Below are 26,208 nucleotides of genomic sequence, written 5' to 3'. Positions count from 1 at the left end.
TTTATCATTATATTTTCTCTTTCTTGATACACAAACTTTTTTTCCCTACAACACTGAACAGAAGACTAACCATACCATTTAAATGTAGATTAAACATGTGTAATTTAAAATCAAGAAGGTATGCATCGCAGTTGATCCTCTCAGCATATTTATTCAATCTGTGTGCTGAGCAAATAATCACAGAAACTGGGTTGTATGAAGAAGAATGCATCATCAGGATTGAAGGAAGGCTTACCAACAACTTGCAATATTCAGATGACATACCCTCGTTTGCTGACAGTGAGGAGGACTTGAAGCATTTGCTGATGAAGATCAAGGATAACAGCCTTCAGTATGGATCATAACTCAGTGTAAAGGAAACTAAAATCCTCACAATGGGATCAGTAGGTAATATCATGAGAAAGATGAAAGGGGGCAAGAATTTCATCCTGATAGGATCCACAGCAAGGCCGTGGAAGCAGTGGTCAGGACATCAGAGGATGCACTGCATCGGGTGAATCTGCTGCGCAGGGCCTCTTCAAAGTGTTGACTAGGAACAGACTCGGTTACACCTGACCCAAGCCATAGTATTTTCTTTTTTTAAATTGTTTTATTAGGGGCTCATACAACTCTTATCACAGTCCATACATCCATCGTGTGTAAAGCACATTTGTACATTCATTGCCCTTATCATTCTCAAAACATCCGCTTTCCACTTAAGCCCCTGGCATCAGCTTCTTATTTTCCCCTCCCTCATGAACCCTTGATAATTTACAAATTATTATTTTGTCATATCTTGCCCTGTCCAACGTCTGTCTCCCTCACCCACTTTTCTGTTGTCCGTCCCCCAGGGAGGAGATCATGTGTAGATCCTTGTAATCGCTTCCTCATTTCCAACCCACCCTCTCTCTACCCTCCCAGTATTACCACTCACACCACTGGTCCTAAAGGTATCCGCCCTGGATTCCCTGTGTTTCCAGTTCCTATCTGTACCAGTGTGCATTCTCTGGTCTAGCCAGATTTGTAAGGTAGAATTGGGATCATCATAGTGGGAGAGGAAGAAGCATTTAGGAACTAGAGGAAAGTTGTATGTCTCATTGTTGCTACATCGCACCCTGACTGGCTCTTCTTCTCCCCGCGAGGTATTTTCTTTTTGATTTTTTTGCCATGGTATTTTCAGCACCTCATATAAAAAGGGGTACCCAAAAAACCAACACCCCCCCCACAAAGCTGTGTATTTCAGTTTTTTTAATAAAACAACCATGTCACCTTCAAAGTACTCTCCATTACATTTAATACATTTGTCAAATCTGTGATTTCATTCTTGGAAACATTTTTCAAACTCATCTGTTTGAATGGCTTACAGCACCTCTCTTATTTATTTCTTCTGTCGTTTCATTACCCTCTGCATTCACAGAAACAAAAAGAAGTTTCACAGAGCAAGATCAGGTAGGTAAGGTTTGTGGGGCAAGAGAGGCCTACTGTTTTTGCCAAAAACTGGCACACTGAGATGGTTGTATGACTAGGTGGATTGTTGTAGTGGCAAAACCAGTGTCCCGTCTGCCACAAATCAGGCCTTTTTTGTCACACTCTGTTACACAATCTTCAGAATCTCTAATTAGAAAGCAGCTTGATTAACAGTCTGACCTGGTGGAATGCACTCCAAATGCACCATCCACCTCACATCAAAAGAACAAATGAGCATCGTCTTGATCTTTGATTTTACTTGATAAGCTGTTTCGGGTGTGATGATGGTAGCATCTTCCACTGGCTTGATGGATGTTGCTTTCAGTGTCGTAAGAGTAGCACCATGTCTTGTCACCAGTAATGACCTTGGGAAAAAGTCTGGATCCCTTCGCAGCTGTTCTTTCAAAGCAAGTCACATGTTTCTAGTGGTTCTTTTTCATGGTCAGCCGGAGCCTAAGGCAAAAATTTTGCACCGACCATTCTCATTCCCAAATTTTCCATTAAAATTCGCTGAAATGAGCTCCAAGACAAGTGCATAATTTTGTTGACATTTTCATTCTCAGGAACTTGAGGGACATCCAGAATGAAGTTTGTCATCAATCGACATTTCATCTTTTCTGAAGTGAGAAAACCACTCGTACACTTGAGTTTTTCCTATCATGTTGTCCTTACAAGCTGTGTTCAACATCACATCACAAAAGTTCACAGTCGCATGCTTTCTTTTAAATCAACCATCACCAAAAAATGACGTGTTTTTTTAAAAAAACAAAACAGCTTTTATGAAAAATCACTATGACCAGAGAGAACCTTCCCAGGTGAAGCCACTGGGTGCACTAATTCAGAGTGAGTTGCTCGATGCTCACCTAGTGGGGAAAGTGCATACTACAAAAGCTCTGCCCAGCTGAGATTTTTTTCTGTTAGTTTTTGGGGGGTGCCCCCTCATACATGTGAAAGTGGAACATCGAATAAGGTAAGCTGAATAACAGTCAGTGCGTATGAACCATGGTGATGTTGGTGAAGAATATGGAAAGTGCCATGGACCACCAACAGGACAAAGTGACATTTATCCAGAAAGACCATTCCCAGGAAAAGGACACTTTGCTTGAGGGAAACCCTTGGCAAGATAGATTGACACAGTGGCTGCAGCAGTGGGCTCAGACAGGAACAACTGTAAAGATGGCACAGGACTGGGCAGCGCTTCCTTTTGTTGTGCATTAGGTCCCTGTGAATAGGAGCTGACTCAACTCCACCTAACAACAACAACAACAATGTGTACTTTCACCCTTCAACACTCAATCAGTACTTATAAGTGATAAGAACATCCTCTTAAAGTAACCACAGAATCGTTATCAACCTTAGAACATTCAGCTATATCTCTGTGTTCTTTGTCCTTCAGTACAGGGTGCAGTGCAGACTCCCTTGTTGTTATTGTTGCCTACTTTTTAAGCCAGAGAAAGGTCTGTTCATCTATTCCCCACCACTATTGATTTGCTTTACTTGATCACTAGTATAAAAGCGACAACATTTAATTCCTTTATTGGGTAGCCCTGATGGCTCAATTGTAAGTACTCATAAGTGCTTTTCTGTTAACCAAAAGGTTCATAGTTAGAGGCCATCGGGCACTTTATAGAGAAAGATGTGTCAATCTGTTCCTGTGATAATTTAAAACATTAAAAATCTTTGTCCTATAGAGTGGCTACTACTTAGAATGAACTCAATGGTAATGAGTAGTTCCTTTATTTAGTTCATAGATAATAAATTTGTAACTTAAGAATCTATGGCTGAAGTTGACTTATTTCCATTTGAAGCTCATCCTTCACTAGGAGTATCTGCATTTTAGTTTGTTTTTTTTAAAGCAACTTTCTCTTTAATAATTCCTTTTTGAGGTAAAAAATTATTTCTATGGTCTTTTAGTGAGTAGCTATATGAAGTGTTAGTACTACTCAGTTATTTAAAGAAATTGATTGAATTGTTTTATTCACTTATGAAGTAAATGCTATTAGAAATATATTTAGAAAAAAATAGAGACCAAAAACATAAGGGGTAGAAGAGCGATTTTTTGGTATCTCTGATAATAGGATTTATTGTTGTTGTTGTTACCATGAAACAAAAAGGGAAAGACACAGATTGATTGCGTATTTGGGGTAGAGTACAGAGAGATTTGATATGGATAACCGCCTGAGAGCACAAGCAAAATGGTTTGGTTGAATTTTTTGTGACTGAAAAGAAAGATAAGGGAGAGGTGACAAAACAGAAAGGAAAAAGAATGTGTTTTGTGTGTTTTCATCTCCAGACACACAAAGCTTTATGATTATTACGTATCTTTAAAAAAGAAAATGCTTGTGTTTCATTGTTGTAGGTGGGAGCCGCTCTAAGACCAGCTTTTTCACAAGATACTCCATCAGACATAATAGCAAAAGCTTGCCAGGTAAGAAGCAAAATTGTTCTCTTAAAAATTCACTTCTTAGTTGTTTGTAATCTTAGAAGTATAACAGTGGGAGTTAGCCTGTTTATTCTGCAACATATGATACAGTAATAACTGTTGATCACATTCCCTTTTTTGTCATAACTAAGGACATGGCTTTGAGGTAGATAACTCTGATTTTATGCAGAAGTGAACAGACAGGAAATCTTAAAAGAGTGGCTAAAGTAATAGTTACAAGATTTCAATATCTGTAATAATTAAAACATGTATTCTAATTTCAATTATGAAATAAATTTTTAAACCACAGGTTGTGAAGGTTCTAGTAATTTCTAGATGTTAAATGAGTCCAAGAGAGATTTCTAATATGGAAATTCCATTGCAAATTAATCCTACAGAATTATTCTCATTTTATTGCATCTGTGGAATTATAAAACCTTAAAATGCATGTATATTCTGATAGGTTTCTCTTTTTCATATGCTTCATCCTGAAAAATAATTAATGCATTATGCTATAATTTTTCAGAAAACTGTACTCTGCTTATCTAAAGGCAAAAGAAAAGTAACTTTCATTCATTCCCAGTTTTCTGGAGTACGGGATTGATCCAACATTGCTGTTTAGGATCTATGATCAAGTGTTAATATGACCTGAGAGATTTAAAATTATGACCTCTCCCCAACCCCTCACTATAGCTGAAAGTATTTACCTCATCTATTACTAATATTTATTTCACTGAAGTCTGCTACTTTAATTGAAGTTTTTAGAGAAATTAACTCCTTCCACCAACTGCAGACCCAGAGATATAAGGGACTCAGAGTCTTAAAAGGTAGCAGTTTAGATGTGGATCATGGCACTTGAAATATAAACTGTAGGGTTAAAATATGCCATTTGTTAGGGATAGTAACACATAAACACTTAACATCTCAGTCATATATCAGTAAATAAGTATATACCAAATTTGCACTTCTCAATTCTCTCATTATCCAACATTTTGTATTTACAATAACTTGGAAAAAAAGATCACATGATACCTTCAGTGGCCCAGGCCCCATGTGAAGCTGCAGCCAGGCCAAAGGCTATGCTCCAGGATATACCTGAGGCTGGGTGAGAGTAACTGGGGTGACTGGTCGGGAGCAGGGCAATGAAGGAGGCTCCAAAGGCTGTGGGCTTGGGCCAGACAGAGACAAATGGGTTCCCTGCAGGTGACAGGAGGTATTAGGTGGAAGACAGGCAGGTTCCCTCCTGGGGGTTGGTGGCAGGTGGTAGTGTGTAGCAGGAAATACCTGATCACCACTACCATGACCTTCAACCCCCATGAGCTCCATGATGGTGGGATGGTACAGTAGGGAAGGGGGTCCACAGTGCCGTGTGCATCCCAAGGCATGCGGATGACAGCTAGTTGGGGGTTTATGGAAAATGGAGTGGACCTCTACGCTTGTATAACACCAGTTCCAAATAGCTCCTTGTTTTCAGAACTTAACCGTGTGACGTAAACTTCACTGGGGCCCATCTAACCTCTGGCTCGCAAGGCTGATTGCCATGCGGCAGAGGCCAGACATGCCTCACCCTCCATCCTTCCGACAAGGTATGACACAAGCAGCCCCTTCCACAGGGCTCGTGACTCTTAGTGTTCTGTCTCCCATATCACTCTACTTTTTAGTTGTTTGATAGTTCATTGTAATGGTCACATGGAACTCACAGAAAATGCTCACAAGTGCAGAGTTCATTAGAAAGTACAGATTACAAATGCTCAGGATACAATTTTCCAGTCTCTTCTCAGATATACCCAAAACTCTTTTCTCTCTTGGCCCTTAACCTCTTGGCCTGGTCTCTGCCCTGCTCAGGAATTGTTACTAGGCACGCTTAGGGCTGCCAGTAAATGCCCCAAAGCCACTCAGCTCCAGCTCCAGAGGCACCTCACTCCACAAACCAGCTTCGTGCCCCAAAGCATTCAGCGTTTCTTGCTCTGTGGCCTGAGAAGTGTACTGCTCTGTCTCTTGTCCTGGCTCCTGGTTCTATGGTTGCAACTCTGCTGCCCTTCCATCGGTCTCAAAGCTATTTCTTCTGGATCAAGAAGGTTCAGTGGGCAAGGATCTCGAGGTCCAGAGGGCAAACTTCCTTCCTGGCACTTGTTTGCTGGTCTTGTGTTTCCCCACTTCCTGCTTTTGAAATAGCTCAAGTTGTACCCTGTAGAATAGCAACCACAATTATCCCCATGAAGAATCACTCGTAACTGAATCCTAGCAGCGACTTCCTCTACTTTTTCTTATTCATATTACTATTTTACCATCCTGCCCGTCAGGAAAGCATCATTTGGTAGAAGTTACAGGGGGTCTGGCTAGAAGAACCACATTAAGTAATTCACTGCACTACACCAAATTCACTGCACTACACCACGTTAGTAAGTGAGGAGTGGGTGTATTCAGATATTGTTTCAGGACCCAGTATTGAAACACACAATCTTCTCTGTGAGAGGTTGAAAATGGGGTGGGGCTGCTTACCGACCAGAGGAAGGCCAGGGCAGCACAGAGGACCCTTCTGTCGGTCCTGGGTCTTTTGGCACCAAGATGACAAGATGGGCAGGCAGCCCCTAGACTCAGTATGGCAACCTAACCTTGGTCACCCTTGAGTGGACTTGACCTCCCTGGGGTCTCCTACAGGGAAACAATCTACTACTATCCTTGTCAGAAGGGAGTGAGCCCTACTTTGGGTGGGACAGACTATACAGTCTGCTTGCTCTAGATGGCTGATAGTCCTTAGGGAGAATAACCTCTGACCTACTTTTGTTGATCTCCAAATGTATAATCATTTGCCACATGTCGCAAGCAGCTAAATTTGGCACATATTGGGAGACACAACTTGTGAGAAATCTTTCTGTTTCTCACACCTGATAATTAGAAAAGTGGCCTGTTCGAATTCAGGTTCTTGTAGATGAGTGGGATGCGCGTTTCCTGCTATTGAACTTGCCTCAAACTTTTATAGTTTCTTGTTGTCTCCAGATGCCTTTTCTCTAAGAGGATTCCTTTTTTCTACTGGCAAGCTTAAATTTGCACTTCCCTCGCCTGTTGCTAGAAAGAAACAGGTGAAGTAGAGGGTTGCAGGTTCCTAGCTTGACAGGAAAGGAAGGCAACGACTAGGGAAACAGGGTAGCATGACATCCAATTTATTTGCTGCAAGAAAGAATTTCCCAGAAGCGTGACCCTTTAGACATGGCAAATCTGCCATCACAGTAGACACTCTCAGATGCAGCCAATAGCGAACAGGAATCAATGAACTAATAAAAATATCCTAAATAAGGGTCAGAATCATAAACTTAATGTTTACCTTCAAAATCTTACTTCAGCCTAAACTTTAGAAATGTGCATTTGTTCACCAATCTTTTGATATCAGGCCAAAGTCTCTCTTTTTTAAAAAATCATTTTATGTGGGGCTCTTACAGATATAACAATCTATTATTCAATTAGATCAAGCATGATTGAACAATTTCTCCCATCATCATTTTCAAAACATTTTTTTCTTAAACTCTCTTTGATATCAGTTCCCCTTTATTCCCTCCTTCACCTCCCCTATGCTCAGGAACCCTTATTATTATATTATATATTATTAGTATTAGTATTTTGCTTTATAGTACACCTTCCTATGTATCTGTTCACCTACAATTCTGTTGTTCATTCCGTCGAGTGGTGTTGTACAGTCATCACTGCGGTTGGCTCCCCCTTGTTCCCCCTCTTCCTGTACCCTCAGGGAATCGTTGCTCCTATTACTATTTCTGAAGGTTTTATCTATCTTTGATTCCATGTATCAAATGATCTGAATTGTGCAAACGAACATACACAGGTTTAACAACATTAATGAGGTTAAACTAGGATCATAATAGTAGGGGGCAGAAAATATTAAAGAACTAGACAATAGTTAGGTGTTGCATCAGTATTATATTGCACCCTGGACATCCCTTCTGTGTGGCCCTTTTGTGAGGGAATGTCCAATTATCTTACAGTTGGGTTTGGGGTCTCCATTTTATCTATGCTTCTTCGCATCAATTTGATTACTTGTCTTTGAATTTCTGATACCTATTCCCGTTGACACCTCGTGCTTGTTTAACTTCAAGCCTTTATGACCCCAGGCACTGTTTCTTTTAAGAGCTGGGCACCAACTTTCTTGACCACATTAGGTATGCACCCATTTTCTGGTTCTTCAGTGCTGTCTTCTATAGTTCTGTCTTCTAGGTAGGAAAGTTATGTCTCCAGCTGAGGACAGCTGCCAAGGCCTCTTTTTAAGATTTTCTGATAACAGGGCTGCTTTCTCTCTCTTCAGAACACAAACCTACTATCTGTGAGATGCAGTTAATTCATGTTTCTTCTAGACATAATTCCTTGCATTATAAATGTATTCCAGTCTCCAGGCCTAATGCTAGAATCTTAGATTCTCTTGGCGGGAGTTCTGTGTAGTACTAATAATAGACAGGATTAAGGTTTGATTGCACATTATGCTGCTAACCACAAGATCAGTGGTGTAAAACCACCAGCCACTCCTTTAGAGGCTCTCTGCTCCTTTAAAGAATTACAGTCTTGGTTCACACCTTCGACTAAGGCCAGGATTTAAACCAATCTCACTGTCATTGCCTTGATTCCAACTCATAGTGACTGTAAGTTCGGGTAGAACTGCCCCTGTGGGTTTCCACATCAGACCCTTTGTTTCCCTGGGGCCGTGGTCTACTAAAAGATAAAAACCACACCTCCTTCAAAGTCATACCTCTGTGTGTAGAAGAGCCACCTCTGACACAGAGAGCTATCTATCCCAGCACCGTCAGAAGAGCACGTTTGAGATAGCTGATGTGACGGGGGCAGAGACCAGAGGCACCAGAGGCTGTGGCACTGAGGCTTTGAGACAGGCCAAGATCAGAAACCATGAGACAGAACCGAGGTGCACTGTCAAGACTGTGGGACTGTGAGGCAAAGTGACAAGTGGGTTTCCAGGGAGGCAGAGGTCAAGGGAACCACATGACTGAGAGACCGAGAATCAAAGAAATACTTGACCAGAGGCTGAGGCAAGATGTTGCTGGGGACCAATTATTGTAGCCTTACTACTTACTGATCCTGACTTGTGATAACCTATTAACTTTCCTAAAAACCTCCAATTATTATCTGTGAGTTCTGTGTAGTCTTTTCTTTGAGTTCTGGAACCCAGCATAGATCGAGAGTGCTGTGAGAGGGATAGTTGGTGTCAGAATAGGATAAAGAAGGTGAAAGCGGGTCTGAGTCTTGCCTCCTGGCAATAGGGAAGTCAGAGGAGATCAGATATGGCTCCACTCTGTGCTGTTACGCAATCAGCCATTTCCGATCTCAGTTTCTTTAAAGTGGGAAAGTTCTTGGATTTTTACAAGGCAAACTTAGTGCCAAATCCTGAATCTTTACAGATTTCTGTAACTTTTAGAGTTATACTTCTACTCAACTATTTATCAAATATTTTAAATATATTGGATGTAGTTTTCTTATGAATAACACCTTTTCCTTATCACTCTTACATTTAGCGTCCTTTCAGTCTAGATTTGATCATATCTTCAACATTGTTCTGATAACAATAATCAGTTACTCAAATTCAAGCTCCCTGCCATTGAGTCCATTCTGACCCATAGCAACCCTGGAGGATGGACTAGAGCTGCCCCTTTGGGTTTCCCAGACTGTAAACGTTCGTAGGGAGCCTCCTCTTTCTCCCGCGGAGTGGCTGATGGTTGTGACCTTGTAGTTAGCAGCCCCTTTTGTAGCCATGAGCTGCCAGAGAGCCTTAAGAGAAGTTTTATTCCTTTCCCCAACTTCAGTTTATAGAGTTGGATTGGTTGGGAATAAGATTGTAAGAGAAAAAAATGGCTTACATAAATACTTATTCGCCGGTTTTAAGTTTTACATGGGAACACAAAACCACTAACTGTCCTTTGACAATCGAGGGGTGGAGGAGGAGGCAAATGCCGACTCTGAAAACCCGAAATTTTTTCATAGTTCATTGGACTGCAGAACCTGACCTGAATGAGATGGTAGTATTGATTAATCTCTTGAATAGTATTATTCTTAATACACTTCGTTACAGAAATATTCATGCGTGAATTATGAAGCGTTGCCTCACATCTTGCTTGGCATATTTCATAAGGAGGTTGTTGTTTTACAAAAAGTTGTGGATTTTAAAACATTTCTTGGCTCAAGGATTTCAGATAAGAAAGTGGGGCTTGTTAGTAAAGTTGACTATCGAAGCATTCCTCCCTGGCTGTCTTTCCTTGGCTCTAATATTACCACACTTGGCTGTTCTTCCATTTGTGTTGGCGTTTTTTTTCATTTCAGTTTCAGTTTAATTATTATTCCATGTGTTAGCCTGGGTTGTCTCAAGAAACAAAATCACGACATTCAGTGCACAAGAAAGAACTTTATTTCAAGAAAAATAGTACCATACCCAGAAGGCATCCTAGCCCAGTCCAACCCAAGTCCATTAGTCCAATGGAAACCAGGGGCGGCCCTCTTCAGACTCACGTGGTTGCAGGCCCGCAGAAAGGGGAAGGGGAGAGAGAAAGAGAAAGACAAATTCCCTGTTTCTCCCTTAGAAGAAGGCTACATCTCCCAGGCATTAAGAGGCCTCCTGGTTGACATATTAGACTCCAGCCTTATACTTTGAAGCCAAGTCAAGTTGACATAAAAATCAAATGACTACATTCTACCTGTCCTTTAGTATAACTATATTCTCTTGGTTCAGGTCCACCCTCCCCACCCCCACCCCCACCTCCCACCTTCTCTAGCAGCATTGCATTTGTTTTGTATAGCAGAGTCTCAGGTCTGTATACGTAGTTACCCTTGACTTTGCTTCTCATAGCCAAACTCAAGTTTCTAACTGCCTGCTAAAATATGTACCATACATGTCTTACTTTGAACTCAATATGTCAAAATACTCAAATCAACAGGTGCTTCATACCACCCTTCCTTTTAACATCAAAAGCTTTGCAATAAAAACTTGGCAATCTTTGGTTCTGCTCTTTTAGTTATAACTCCCTGCCTTCACCCCCTAAAAATATCTAATTGACTTTCAAATCCTGTGATTTCTAGTTCCAAATCTCTTTCAGATGCCTTTTTATTCTGCTCCCAGATAAATCCATATCATCTCAGTCACACAGTATTCATCACTTAGGTGAACACATAGCTTACTGTCCGTGCCCATTCGTTCCTCTCTATAAATACTGGAGCACTCACTTCACAGTCCAGTCCTAATAATACCCTGCTGCTCAGAGCCTTGGAAACTGATGACTGTCTACAGAATAAAGTCTGGATTTAATTCACATGAAATTTAATTCTGCTCTAATTTGATCCTAACCACATCTCTTCGGCATGTAACTCCTCCATATCTATACATTTAGACACCTAATATTTCTTTTTTTTTAATTAATAAATCTTTTTATTGGGGCTCATAAAGCTCTTCCCCCCCCCCCCCCCTTTTCCAGGGCAGCTTTATTTCAGACTAGGCCATGAACTCATAGGGGATGGGCTCCAGCAGCTCGGGCTGCTTCCCGTTGGTCCGCACAAAGTGGGCCTCTCGTGGAGGGGCAGGCTGGCACTTCAGCTGCACCCAGGTGCCCTTCTCCTTGGCCTCCTTCTTCTTCTGGTCGTTCTCCTTCACGCGCTTCAGGAAGCTGTCCCGGCTCTTCGAGTGCTTAATGAGCTCAATGTGCACGTTGATTCTCTTGGCGAGGATCTTGCCCTTGACTTGCTTGTTCACTATAATGCCGACAGCCTGCTGGGTCACGTTGTAGACACGTCCGGTTTTGCCGTGGTAGCATTTGTGTGGCATCCCTTTCTGAACAGTGCCCGTGCCCTTGATGTCCACAATGTCACCTTCCTTGTAGATTCGCATGTACGTGGCCAGGGGAACGACGCCATGCTTCCTGAAGGGCCTGGAGAACATGTAGCGGGTGCCTCTCCTCTTTCCCTTGGTGTTCGTCATTTTGGCAGATCACTGCAAGATGGCGGTTCCGGCCGAAAAGTAAAAAGCTCTTATCACAATCTGTACATACATCTATTGAGCAAAGCATCCTTATACATTCGTTGCACTCGTCATTCTCATAATTCACCTTCCACTTGGGTGCCTGGAATCAGTTCGGTTTCCCTTTTTTTTCACCCTCCCCCTCCCTCCCCGCTACCCCCTTCCCCCTGGTCCCTTGATAGTTTATAAATAATTATTATATCTTATCTTACACTCCCCGGCGTCTCCCCTCACCCGCCTCCCCATTGCCCATCTCCCAGAGAGGAGGTTACACATAGGTCTCCGAGATCGGTTCTCCCTTTCTACACCCCCTTCCCTCCTGGTGTCGCCACTCCCACCGCTGGCGTTGAGGGGTTCATCTGTCCTAGATTCCCTGTGTTTCCAGATCCCCACTGCACCGCTGTACATCCTCTGGTCTAACCAGGTCTGCAAGGGGCCATGATAATTGGGAGGGGAGGAAGCGTTCAGGAACTAGAGGAAGGTTTTGAGTTTCATTGTTGCTACACTGAACCCTGAGTGACTCATCTCCTCCCCACTACCCCTCTGGAAGGGATGTCCAGCTGCCTACAGATGGACATTGGGTCCCCATCACACACTCCCCCTCATTCACGGTGATGTTATTCCCACCACCACCCCACCTTTGTTGTTTGAGACCTGGTCTCCTCTGCCCTTCACGATCACCTATGTTAGTGTGCTGCTTCCATATGGGCTTTGTTGCTTCTGGGCTAGATGGCCGCTTGTTTGCTTTCAAGCCTTTAAGTCCCCAGACGCTATATCTCTCAGTAGCCGGGCACCATCAGCCTTCTTCACCACTCTTGCTTATGCACACCTTCATCTTCAGCGATTGTGTGAGGAAGGTGATCACACATGATTGTTTTTGTTCCTTGGTAGACACCTAATATTTCAACCCTTTGTTTCTCTTGCTGTGATTGTCGCAGTAATAAAAATTCATCATCTGGGATCACTTAATATCTGTTCCCTTCCTTGGATGCAGAAACTGGAATTTTTCTGTGTACTTAAAATTTTTTTTTCTGTGTTTCAAACTATATGTTAACTAACAACAGCATGAAAAAAGTGTATATATATGTGTGTATTTATGTATATCCCATGCTGCTGTTAGTTGCCATTGAGTTGATTCTGACTCAACCTTATGGATACAAAGTAGAGATACTCCATCGGCTTTTCAAGGTTGTCACCTCTGGGAAATATTCCCATAGCACCTAGCATAATCCTTAGCCTGTGGTAAGTATTCATAAATTTTCCTGAATTTAAGAATTATTCAAACTGAACTTATTTTGAGAGTAAATTCTTTGTGGTTAAATTTTTTTGTTTAATTAAGTGTTTGAAACATGGTGAACATGTGTTTTGTTTTTGTTTTTTTCATGTAGGAATGTAATAAAATCCTTATATTTCATTAATAAAGTAGTCACTGTTGATTTGTTATTTACAAATTAATATGAAAGCATGATGTTGGGATTTTTCGGTTTATTACATTGTATAGTTTGGGGTTTTTTTCCTCTAAAAGAAAACATCTCTGCCCCACTCTCTTATCTACAATGTAATTGTGTGTGTATGTGTGTAAATAGATACACAGTTGTTTTTAAAATTTCTCTTTGCCTAGGTCTGTAGTACATGGATCGGAAGTGGAGTTGTCAGTGATCTCAATGACCTCCGTCGAGTGCACAATCTGCTGGTGTCTTCTCTGGACAAAGCTCAGGCTGGAAAGGGATCTTCCAGCCAACTGTACCGTGAGAGCGCCACAACCATGGAAAAATTGGCTGTTCTCAAAGCGTGGGCAGAGGTAACCCCAACCAGTTCTCCGTTCCCCAGACAGTGTTTCTTTCCTCATGTGGGCAACATTTTTTTGTTGACTGACTTTTGCTTTATAAAAAAATGAACCTTTAATGCTGGTTGCTTTGTGAAATTTCCTATTGGCTCTTTATCATTGACTTACATCTGCATTGATGGCTTAAAACACTCTTTTTAAACCTTTAAAAATTCTTTAACTTTCAGAAAGCCTTTATATTTAAAAAGGGATCTTTGCTTACCATTTGGAACTTAGTCAAGGAAATTCCCAAAAATAAATATCAGAAAATCTTTTATGCCAAGAACCTTCAATTTGATTATATTGATGATTCTTATCAATACTCAAGACTGCTAGCTAGATTTTTTGGTTTAATAGGTGGTTTTGCCTCTTTCATTCTCACGGTTCCTTTCATATCATTATATTGATGTAAATTCACCCTTCTAAATATTTCTCCAAGTTAACTTTCACAATTTTGTAATTTACTCTCGGGTTTTTTGAGTAGCTCTTTATTCCTTTGTCTATAAACCCACTTCCTCAAATCCCTGTTTCCATGGTACCAGTAGCCAGTTCTCACTAGATAGGGAAATGTTGTTTCCAAGCATGTCAATATAATTTAAAGAGCACCTTTTATTTATTTTTAAGCAAAAGAATAAATGGAAAAACGTAGAGCTTACTAAAGATACTATGAAAAGTTAGCTTTCTTTAATTTTTAAATTAGATTAAGCTTACACAAGTAAAATAGTGTTTTTTATTGTTAAAATGGATAATTCTTGACAAAATGAATGTTTTCCTCAATTTGGTGCAGATCTCTAATTTTATCTCAAGCCTGTGATGAGAAAGCTTACAATAATATGCCTCTTCTCACTTTGAAATTAATACAAATGCTCTGTTGATTTTACACATGTCTAAGTTTTTAGCTAAAACTTATTCTTACCTATATTTTTAACTTCACATTCATACAATTTAATTGTTCAATCGTATTAAGAATTGTACAATTATCACCATAATCAATTTCAAAATGTTTCATTCTTGTACTCGTTGCTACTCCCTTAAATCCCCCAATTACGTAATTATTTATCCAGTTACTGTCTCTATAGATTCACCTGTCCTAGATTTTATTTACAGGAAATCATGCAAAACACGAACAGGAAGCAAACAAGAAGGCCAGCAGCAATGACTAGATAAAGCAGGGAGACCTCAATCACAATGAAAGCAGAATATAATAAAACAGAAAGAGACTGTACAAAACTCCTACCTATTGCAATGAGATGTTAACTAACTTAGTAGGGTTTGATGTTGCTTTTGTTTTACATAGATTACAAAATTGCTCTCCTTTATATTGATGCATTTCCCAAAATGTAGAGACCGACTTACAGCTTGACGATCATTAGATCATTTGTCAGTCAGTTAGTTCTCTGCTGACTTGAATGATGTACTTGATTTACCTACTAGGGGGTTTGTTGTAGTTCAGTGTAAAAAATATTAAATGCTGAGTCAGAGGCATGAGAATAATTTCCGTCTCTCACATTTATCATCTGTATGATTTTGGTCAAATGATTTGATCTTTTAGAGCCTACATTTCCTCAATACAAAATAGAAATAATATCTTCTAAGGGAGTGGTTCTCAACCTTCCTAATGCCGCGACCCTTTAATACAGTTCCTGATGTTGTGGTGACCCCAAACATAAAATTATTTTCGTTGCTACTTCATCACTGTCATTTTGCTACTGTTGTGAATTATAATGTAAATATCTGATATGCAGGATATATTTTCATTGTTACATGTTGAACATAATTAAACATAATTAAAGCATAGTGACTAATCACAAAACAATATGTATTATATATTATGAAATATTTGTGTCTTTTGACCTGTGAAAGGGTCGTTGGACACCCAAAGGGGTCGCAACCCACAGGGTTGAGAACCACTGTTTCAAGGAAATGAATATAAAAGGGTCAAGTATTATGTCTGACGCTCATAGAAGATAAACAATTGCCTTAAAGTTGTAGATAAAAAGCACTTATAAGTAAATTAGTTCATGTTTTTATTTTCTACTAATTTCTTAATTTTGTGTAACTTGGCATTCTACATGTATAGAGAACCCTGGTGGCATAGGGGGTTACGAGTTAGTCTGCAAGTCACAAATGCAGTAGCTTAGGCCCGTCATCCTCTTTGCATGAGCAAGATGAGCCTTCTGCTCCTGTAAGAGCTGTAGCCTGGGAAACGAAAAGGAGCAGCTCTGCTTGTCCTGCAGGGTCCCTGTGAGTCACCGCTGACTCGCTCGATGGCCGTGAGTGTGGTAGGTAGGTTAGTAGATAGAAGGGCACACAAATGTGTGTGTGTGTGTGTGTGTGTGTACATGTATATATGCTTTTTATTGTGAGTTGGCTGGAAATTTGCAGAGACCGTTGGTTTTTCATTTACCAGTTCATATACATTTGACATTGATTACAATCCCCACAATGTAGTATGCACTTGTATGTACTATCTTAATTTGTCCTTATTTCCCGTCCTTTACCCCTGAGCAACTGCTGCTCTTTCGATCTCTTAGGGGTTTAGGGCTGTTTTAGGTTTTTTAAATAGTTTTATTGGGTTGTTTTTTTTTAAAGTGCAAACCTCCCTGGTGTGATTGTTCACCATATAGATCTGTCTATTGCTGGCCTAAAAGTGGAGCCCCAGGGTTGAGTTCAGTTCCAGGTCTGAAGAGTACCTAAGGGAACGTCGTGCTAGGGGTTCTACAAGTCCCTAGCAGACCAGGAGATGGTGCTTGTGTGTTTGCAAGTGTGATTACACCTTTACTCCTCTTCTGTCCAGGACCTTCTGATAGCCCTGTCAGAGTGCTCCGTAGTAGCAGTTGGGTTGCCTCTAGTTTTGGTCTCAAAACTTGCCGGCATTTGCTTTTATTTCTTTGTTTTGTTTTAAATTTGCTATTAATGCTGTGGTAGTAAAGCATCTTACTGTTGCTTAGATTAATTCCTTATGATCTCGAACATTTCTTTGTTGCCTACCTTAGTGTCCTCTTTGGTGATGTGTGTGCTTGTGGCCCCTCACTCTTTTTAGGGGTGTGCCTTTTGTTGTTGAGATGTTGACATCCAATGTGCTTGACAACAACGGATGGTATGTATGGTCTGTGATAAGAATTGTACAAGACCCCAATAAAATGATTTAAAAATAATAGTAATAATAAAAATAGTAATTTTTTAAAGGATCGTTACTTTAAGGGATTTTAGCAAAATAGATATTCATTTTGTATTTATAAAACAACAAAAAACTGCTTTTATGGAGTTAACTTTTAATCTTCAATTCTATTAAAGTTTGATTTATTTATATTTATATCTTTCATTGGATAAATAGATATTATTGTTATATCCTTTTCTAATATTGACCCTTTAACCATTATAAATCTTTTCTTGTCTCTTATGCTGGGTATTTTCCTTAACATGTATTTTATCACAATTTAATATTAGTCTCCTATACTTTTCTCATTGTTGTTTGTTTGGTATGTGGGTTAGGCTGGGTTGACCAGAGAAACAAATCCAGTTACACTCATAAGAAAGAGCTTGATCTCGAGAAGTAATTATGTATCAAGAAAGCATCCCAGCCCAGTTCAACTTAGGTCCATGAGTCCGATACTAGTCCATGAGCCGCTCTTCAGACTCCTGCAGCTACATACAGTGATGCAGAATGCAGGGGGTCACAGGTCTGTGGGGCAAAGTTGTGTGGCTCCAATGGTGATGGCAACATCTCAGGGCTCTAGGGCTCTGGGAGCAGCCAGGGCCAGCCAGCAGGAAGGGGAAGGCAGAGGGAGGGAGGAGGGGAGGTTCCCAGGGCCCTCTTAATGGAAGGCACAGCGCCTTACATGACGTCTCGCTGACCTGAAGTTAGGCACCTGCCACGTTGTTTCTTTTCTGTTCTTTGATTCTCAAATTATTTTTATATTTAAAAAATGTGCTTCTTGTAGATTGAAGGGCCTGTTTTCTTCTTTATCCTGTTACTGTCTGTCTGTTACAGGGACATTTAATTCACTTATATCCAGTCATATTACCACTAGGCATAAAATTTCTGTTGTCATTTTGCAACATTTTTGTTTTGGTTTTTTGTTGTTGTTGTTCTACTGATAGTTTCTTTGTGCTGAGCTGATTGTGTTTACAGACTTACCATTTACTTTGTGGCTCCTGTTTTAGCATTTAGTATTTGTTTTCTGGCTTGCATGGTTCCTGCTGAGAAATTAGTGCTTAGTCTTATTTGTTCTCCTTTGTAGATAATTAATTTTGATTTTTTCCTTGGTTTTGGAAAGTTTGACATGATATGGCTTGGGGATTTCACTTGGGATATATCCATTTGTGATTAAGTGAGTTTTTAGAAGATTTTTCTTTTTGTCTTTATTAGAGTGCGTAAATCTTTGACATTTATCACTTCAGTTTCTTTCTTTCTTTATTTGCCTTTTCTTTCTTTTTCTCTTCCTGTTTGGAAATTCTGATTACATCTATGTTATCCTATAAATGTACCCCACATGATTTTTAGGCTTTCTTAATATTAAATTTTTTTCCTGTTTGTTCTTGTAAGAGAGAAATATTAAGAGATGTATTTCAAATTCACTAATTCTGTCTTTTGTTAATTCAATTCCAATCCTTTGCCCGTGGAATGTGAAACACCAAAAAAGCATACCTAATTCCTAGTCTGTCTGTTGACCTTTATGACTATCTCTCAACTTCAATTTATTTTGTATAGTTTCCTGAATTCTTTTAGAGTTTTTTTCTGTGTTTTCCTTGATTTTTTTCAATGATTACCTTTATATTATCTATATTTTTCTTGATCTTTTCATTATCTCTTCAAAGGTCTAAATATAATGCTTTAAAATGTTTTGGGTCCTCAATTTTGATCACTTGCTTTAGCCATCGTGTGTGTGTGTGTGTGTGTGTGTGTGTGTGTGTGTGTGTGTGAGATTTCAAGTTGTTAATTTTCTCTAAGACATTTTGGTGATGGGGTGTATTAATTTGTTCATTATTGTGTTAGTCCAGGTAGACTAGAGAAACAAATCCATAGAAACTTATGTGTATAAGAGAGAGTTTTATATAAAGGTTAATTGTACATTAAGAAAGCCTCCCAACCCAGTCCATTCCAAACCCATAAGTCCAATGCCAATCTATAAAGTCCTCTTCTGACTCATGAAATACATGCAATGACACCGAGTGCAGGACGATCACAGGCCAGTGGGTAGAAAGTCATTGGATCCAGTGGCATTGTAAGCATCTCAGTGCTGGCAGGAGTCTCTACGTGGCTTCTCCAGGTCCTGGCTTCTGGCTGCATCAGGATAGGTCCATGTGGCTTCTTCTCAAGGATCTCTCACAGGGAGTCAGCTTTTCAGTAGAGAATCTCCAAAGGAGTGAGTAGAGATAAAGAGAATCTCTCCTGTCTCCAAACATGAAATTCAGGAATTCCCAGAATGCTTAGAGGAAGGACATGCCCACACATAGGCCTTTTTGGTTATATCTTAATTGATAGGCCATACTCTACCCCTACACTTGTCATCCTCTCAAATTGATACCAGATTTTGTAACTACTACAATGATATATTGGTTTGCTTCACCCTGACTTTTTGTCTTATACACTGAGAAGGAATATAACAGCTAATTAGTCCACACAGCAGCACAGAGGTTTCAGTTCAACTCACTTCCATGGAATAGTTAATATACTGAGAGTCCTTCGATTCACATGGGCTGCCAGGGCCAAGGTCAAGGAAGCAGACAATTGAGTCCCTCCTCCAGCAAGGCAGGCGGAGTCTGCCCACAAACAAGCAAACCACAGGGTGGGTCATCAGCAGTCAGTAGCTTGGGAGCTTAGTGAAACAGCCTGGATGGGATAGGAACACAAGTGTTGCAAGGCGACGGGCTCTACCAGCCTCAAGCGCAAGCAGTGTGCGCACAAGCAGCGTGGTGAAACAGGTGTTGAAGGAGCCTCAAGATCTAGTGACAGGATTCGTGGGTTGGCTCGGCCCACAGGTAGTGTAGCTCGCTGGTTGAGGCAGAGAAATAGCTGAAGCAACAGTATGCTTCAGCACCGCTCTGATCACCATAGAGCAAGAGAGAGGGGGTTGGCCCTTGCAGAGCCATTTATCTCCACCCTCCAATCAAACAGACCTGATTGATTCCACATGTTTCTATTGGCCGGGTTGGCACAGTAAACCTAACTATCACACCAGGGAAAAAGAAAGAAAAGCACTTGTAGTAAGAGGGAAAGTTTGACTATTACCAGGTTTATGGAGATGGGAGGACTGTCACATTTCTGGTAACCAGGAGACTGTATAGAGTAAAGAGGGGAGATTACACTTGTCTAGCAGCCAGTGACTGATGTCAGTGTCCATGTAGCCCTAGGTGAGCAGAGCCAGTGATCTGATTTTTCTCCCAGTCGACACTGATGGCAGTAGTTCAAAATGGCCATGTTGTGGTGGGCTAGTTTGTAATTTGCCACTCTGTCAGTGCCCCTGTTCACTGTTTTCATATAGTTACTTCCTTAATTTTTTCTTCGAAGCTCTGGATTCTAAGATTGTCATCTGTATCCTTTCACTTGGTTTCTTTTGTCTTTTTTGTAGAGTATGAATGGTCCACCATCTTGGTTTGTCCTCTTGGTACTATAGTTTAATGATTTGCACTTCAAATTCAGCTCTTAATATTGTATTAAGCCAAACCCACTGTTATCATGGTGACTCTGACTCATCATGACCCTGTACAGGGTTTTAGTGGTGATAAATCTTTATAGCAGCAGATAGCCACTTCTTTCTTCTGTGGAGTCACCAGGGGGGTTGAACTTCCAATCTTGTGGTTAGCAGTTCAGAACTTAACCCAACTGTGCTACCTCTTTGGAACATATAGTAGAGTCACTGTAAAAGTTTAGGGGTTCAGAGCCAGCTCTGTGGAGATATTGACCTGTAACCTGAGATCTGGAGGATGAGAGTAGATGTGAGCCAGACATTAGGGTGAAGAGGAGACTCTGCAAACTTCAGAGCTATCAGTTTTCTCCCTTGCCGTACCTGTAATGTCCCCTCTCCTTGTCTACTTTCTTCCCTGACTCTTCAACCCTCCTGCCAACTTCTCTCTCTTCTCCAATCTAGCCTTATTGATAAGAGTTTCATGATCTTACCTAGCTCAACTATTCAGTTACTCACGGCTCGGTTCCCCTATACCCTAGCTTTACACTTACTGTCCTGTTTTAAATTTCTCCCAGTAAAGTCACCAGGAACATAAGTATCCAAATCGCTAGACACCTTTCTCATCTGTTTTATCTGACCTCGCTATAAATATCCTAGAAGTTCTGTTCATGGACTTCGGAAATACTGCTCTCATTTCTATGTATTCCTGCAGGTTGTTTATTCCCAGTCTCGCTGGCTGGGTTCTCTTTCTCTGCCTGTTCTTTATATAGTAATGTTTTTCTGCCCCTTTTTTCACTCTTCATTAGTCTATGGGCAGTCTCATCCACACCCCACTTGCACGTTTAAATTTGTAAATCTGCATCCTCATTTAGACTCCTGTCGTAAACTTCAGTCCTAGATTTTCAGCTGTTTAATAGGTCATGCATAAGAGCTTCACACACAACGTGTCTAAAATAAGAGTCTGTTTTCATTCTTTTTACCGTAACAAATGGACCCACACAATACCTATTACCTAAGCACTCCTATATCTCTGACTTCCCAGGGACATTATTTTTAAGCATAGTGTTGCAGTCATGAAATATATTGATTGTTTATTCAATGTCTTTTCTCTTACTTGAGAGCAAGACCTAGTCATTTTTCCCCCTCTTATTAGTTGCTGTGTTAGGTTGGCTTCTCTAGAATAGCAAACTAGTATGTGGTTGTGTGTGTGTGTGTGTGTGTGTGTGTGATACAAAAGAAATTTATATCAAATATATCAAATTTATATCAAATAAGTGGTTCATAAAGTTGTAGAAGCATGTTAAGTCCAGTTCACGTTCTTGCATCAGATATCCTCTGAGTGCTTTTCCTGATTGCGTAGCTGCTGGAGCTAACAAACTGGGAAGCAAGATGTCGAAGCAGGAAGACCACAACTGGTAGGTGCAGAGGCAGCTAAGTCCACGATAAGTTGGATGTTAGGCTATGATGGCTCCGAGGGTCTTTGTACCATATGGTGGGATTGACTTAAGTCTCGGGAACTGGAGGCCAATGAGCTAGTTCCAGGACCTAGACCAGCAAGAAGTTAAAAAGTTCTCTACAGCATCTATTTATAGCTGTAAAGTAGCCACATCGACTGTGACCTGAGTAAGGGCTTACACGCCACACTAGGCTTCACATAGAGCTGCTTGGCTATTTGCGGCAGCCCCCCTCAGGGAGTTGTTTACATTCTGTTAGCTTCCATCATGGGAGAGACCTCAACTGCTTAGAATTCTGGCCTAGCCCTGTTGACATAAAACTCAACTTTGACAGTTACCACCACATTGATTCTGATACCTGGTGGCCCATGAGTGGAACTGTGCCATGGAGTTCCCATTAGACCAGACCCTGCGTGTCCATCTTAACTAGTTTTTCTTGCTCATGCCTCCTCATCTTATGTCTCACAAACAAACCAACTCGGTGCCATTGAGTTGATTCTAACACATAGCAACCTTGTAGGACAGGGTAGAACTGTCCCTGTGGGTTTCCAAGACTGTAATTGTTTATGGGAGTAGAAAGCTTCATCTTTCTCCTGTGGAGTAGCTGATGGTTTTGAACTGCTTAGCAGTGGCTTGGGAATCTTAGCAGCCAGGCCTCTTGTGTCTAGTACGTAACTTGATTCCAGTCTGTTTTACTTACTGTAATTCATCTTTGAAAACAGAGTGTTTGTGCTGATCATAAAATATCTATGCTTGTTCTACAAATCCAGAATATAGAAGGGGATAAATGAAGCTCGTCTTATCTTCTAGTATGACTACAGAGATAACTACAAAAACCCAAAACTAAACTCACTGCCATTGAGTCGGTGAAAACTCATAGTGACTCTATAGGACAACATCAAACTCTCCTTGAGAGTTTCTGAGGCTGTAACTCTTTACAGGATTAGGAAGCTCTGTCTTTCTCCTGTGGAGAGGCTGGTGGTTTCAAACTGATGACTTTGTAGTTAGCACTCCATCACATACCACGATGCCAGCAGCCTAGAGATAACTGCGGGGGGTCTTTAAAAAAACTGAGGAAAAATGGAATTAAAAAACAATAATTTCTCCATTAATTTTTGTGACCCCCCCATATTATTAATGTTTCAGGGTATATCGCTGTATCTATGTATACTTCTAAGGGTCTTTATATCCCTATATAATATGTATGTATGTATGTGTGTATATGTAAATCTCTTTATTCTAAATATGAAAATGGAATCTTTCAAGCATAGAAACTTTTTAAAACCGAGGAATGGATCACCATGACCTTTTATGCATCTGTAGATAAACGCTTCCTCATTGCTGATGCCTTTGTTCAAGGCTTCCTCTGTCACCTAGTCCGTGCAACTGCATCCTACTTTGTTTCTCCGCCGTCAGTCTTCTCTGTCCTCATCTACCCTTGTATTTATTTTTAGAATAATTATTCTAAAATACTAATCCTAGGCAAATGTTTGGATTGATAATCCACAACGAGTAAGCAAAGCCATAAGCCTGTGGAGGAAAAAGAAATATAAAGCATTCTCCAGTTAAAGTCATATGATTTTTAAGCTAATGATATGAGTAAAACTTCCTCTAAAGGTTGGTGTTTATTAAGACACTCTCTAAATCCTTGAACAGTTCATCTTAGGAATAGTTGAGGATATGCATGATGATTCTATTATAAGGATGTATATTGTGATTGTTATTTTTCATAAAAACAAGAACCATATGGAAGTAGCCTAAACATACAGTTTAAATGTTTATGACAATATGTTAAAGGAATGGAGTATCAAGTTGAAAATGGCATGCATACATGATTGTTTAAAGGGCTGTACATGAAAGACATGCATCTGTACCATGTTAACAAGGATCACAGTCCTACATAGGGGTAGTACCATTAGGTTTGGACTTTCTTTATTTTCTTTCATTGTGCTTATTTTTCTTTTTTTTTTTTTTTTTAACAATTTATTGGGGCTGATACAATTCTTTACACAGTTCATACATATACATACATCAATTGTATAAAGCACATCTGTACAGTCTTTGCCCTAATCATTTTTTTTTCTCTTTTCTTCTTTTACATTTTATTAGGGACTCCAACAACTCTTACCACAATCCATACATATACGTACATCAATTGTATAAAGCACATCCATACATTCCCTGCCCCAATCATTCTCAAGGCATTTGCTCTCCACTTAAGCCCCTTGCATCAGGTCCTCTTTTCCCCCCCGCCCCTCCCTCCCCTTTCCCCCCTCCCTCATATGCCCTTGGTAATTCATACCTCGTTATTTTGTCATATATTGCCCTATTCGGGGTCTCCCTTCCCCCCTTCTCTGCTGTCCCTCTCCCAGGGAAGAGGTCACATGTGGATCCTTGTAATCAGTTCCCCCTTTCCAACCCACTCACCCTCCACTCTCCCAGCATCGTCCCTCACACCCTTGGTCCTGAAGGTATCATCCACCCTGGATTCCCTGTACCTCCAACCCTCATATGTACCAGTGTACAGCCTCTGTCCTATCCAGCCCTGCAAGGTAGAATTCGGATCATGGTAGTTGGGGGGAGGAAGCATCCAGGATCTGGGGGAAAGCTGTGTTCTTCATCAATACTACCTCACACCCTAGTTAACCCATCTCCTCTCCTAAGCCCCTCTATGAGGGGATCTCCATTGGCCGACACTTGGGCCTTGGGTCTCCACTCTGCACTTCCCCCTTCATTTAATATAATATATATATACACATACATATATACATATACACATATATACACATACATACACACACATATCTTTTTTTTTTTTTGCATGATGCCTTATATCTGGTCCCTTGGGCACCTCGTGATCGCACTGGCCGGTGTGCTTCTTCCATGTGGGCTTATTTGTTTCTGAGCGAGATGGCCGCTTGTTCACCTTCAAGCCTTTAAGACCCCAGACACTATCTCTTTTGATAGCCGGGCACCATCAGCTTTCTTCACCACATTTGCTTGTGCACCCATTTGTCTTCAGCGATCCTATCATGGAGGTGTGCAGTCAATGATATGATTTTTTGTTCTTTGATGCCTGGTAACTGATCCCTTTGGGACCACTCGATCACACAGGCTGGTGTGTTCTTCCATGTGGACTTTGTTGCTTCTGAGCTAGATGGCCGCTTGTTTATCTTCAAGCCTTTAAGACCCCAGTCACTATCTCTTTTGATAGCCGGGCACCATCAGCTTTCTTCACCACATTTACTTGTTCACACACTTTGGCTCCAGCCGTTGTGTCGGGAGAGTGAGCATCATAGAGTTCCAATTTAATAAAAGAAGGTATTCATGCATAGAGGGAGTGTTTGAGTAGAGGCCCAAGGTCCTTCCGCCACCTTAATACTTGACCTATAAATATCGACACAAAGATCTATTTCCCCAACCTCCTATATATATATGCATGTACATCTCTTTGTCTAGACCTCCATGAATGCCCTTTGACTCCTAGCTCTTTCCTCCATCTCCCTTGACCTTCCTCCTGCCCTACTACCATGCTTCATCGCCCCCTGGGCTAGAGTATACCTCTTCTCTAAGCAACCTTACCCTTGATCATTTCCCATCAGGCCTGCCACTCCCCCTTCTCTACCCTTTGGGGTCCCATGTTTTTCCCTTGTCCCTGGGTTTGTTAACACCACTTCCTTACCCCCCCTACCCCCCACCCCAAGTCCCCCCGGAACTGTCGGTCCCGTTGTTTTTCATCCAGATAGTTCATCCAGCCTGTCCTATTCAGACAGACCTGTGGGGTCACTAACATGCACGAAAACTAGACAGAGGAACACAAAGCGACAGTATACAACCAGACAACAATACAACCAAAACAAACCACTGAAAAAGAACAGAACAAAACAGTTCCCAAGAGAAAAGCTTGTAGTTAGTTCAGGGATCTTTGCTGGCCCTTAGGAGCGTTTTCCAGTCCAGTCTGTTGGGGCACCACGCCCTGGCCCCAAAGTCCGCTTTCAGCATTCCCTGGGGACCTTGCCACTCCATTCCCTTGCTGTTCCGCTGCACTCCCCCAGTGCATTGCCTCGGTGTGGTGGGATCAGGTCAGGTGCAATTCCCACACTGTGTCTCCGGTGCTGTCCCCTGTATCGCCCTTAGTCACTGAGGGGCATCATGTCTCATAGTAGGGCCAGCCATGTTGTTCTCTCTGTGGACTGACTGCTCTACTCAGGAACATCATCATCACGGCCTGGTGGGCCAGGCTGTGCTCCACTCTCTCCTCCTGCCCCTTCATCTGCTCCCGTGTGCTCTGATCAAATATGTCCATCTCCCATAGCTGCAGGGTCAATGTCGTCCTTTGGAACAAGTTCTTTTCGGGGGAGGGGCAGGAATCCACTTAATTTATGGTGCTGGGGCCAGCCTCCCAGACCTCT

The 26,208-nt window shown here is 41.1% G+C and overlaps 1 protein-coding gene and 1 pseudogene across 2 annotated transcripts in view; one reads left to right on the top strand and one right to left on the bottom strand.

Moving 5' to 3' along the window:
* Positions 1-26,208, top strand: part of HEATR5B (HEAT repeat containing 5B) — a 136,971-nt gene that overhangs the window by 79,632 nt on the left and 31,131 nt on the right. For both annotated transcript variants that reach the window (XM_075535810.1, XM_075535809.1), the window contains exons 26-27: positions 3,806-3,874; positions 13,507-13,686. In XM_075535810.1, the coding sequence (XP_075391925.1) occupies positions 3,806-3,874; positions 13,507-13,686 (249 nt within the window). The remainder of the gene's footprint in view (positions 1-3,805; positions 3,875-13,506; positions 13,687-26,208) is intronic.
* LOC142430616 (large ribosomal subunit protein eL21 pseudogene) lies at positions 11,344-11,884 on the bottom strand (annotated as a pseudogene).

The sequence above is a fragment of the Tenrec ecaudatus genome, chromosome 17 (genome assembly GCF_050624435.1).
Source record: "Tenrec ecaudatus isolate mTenEca1 chromosome 17, mTenEca1.hap1, whole genome shotgun sequence".
NCBI lineage: Eukaryota > Metazoa > Chordata > Mammalia > Afrosoricida > Tenrecidae > Tenrec > Tenrec ecaudatus.
Note: the sequence above shows the minus strand (reverse complement) of the source record. Positions and strands in the feature narration are given on the sequence as shown.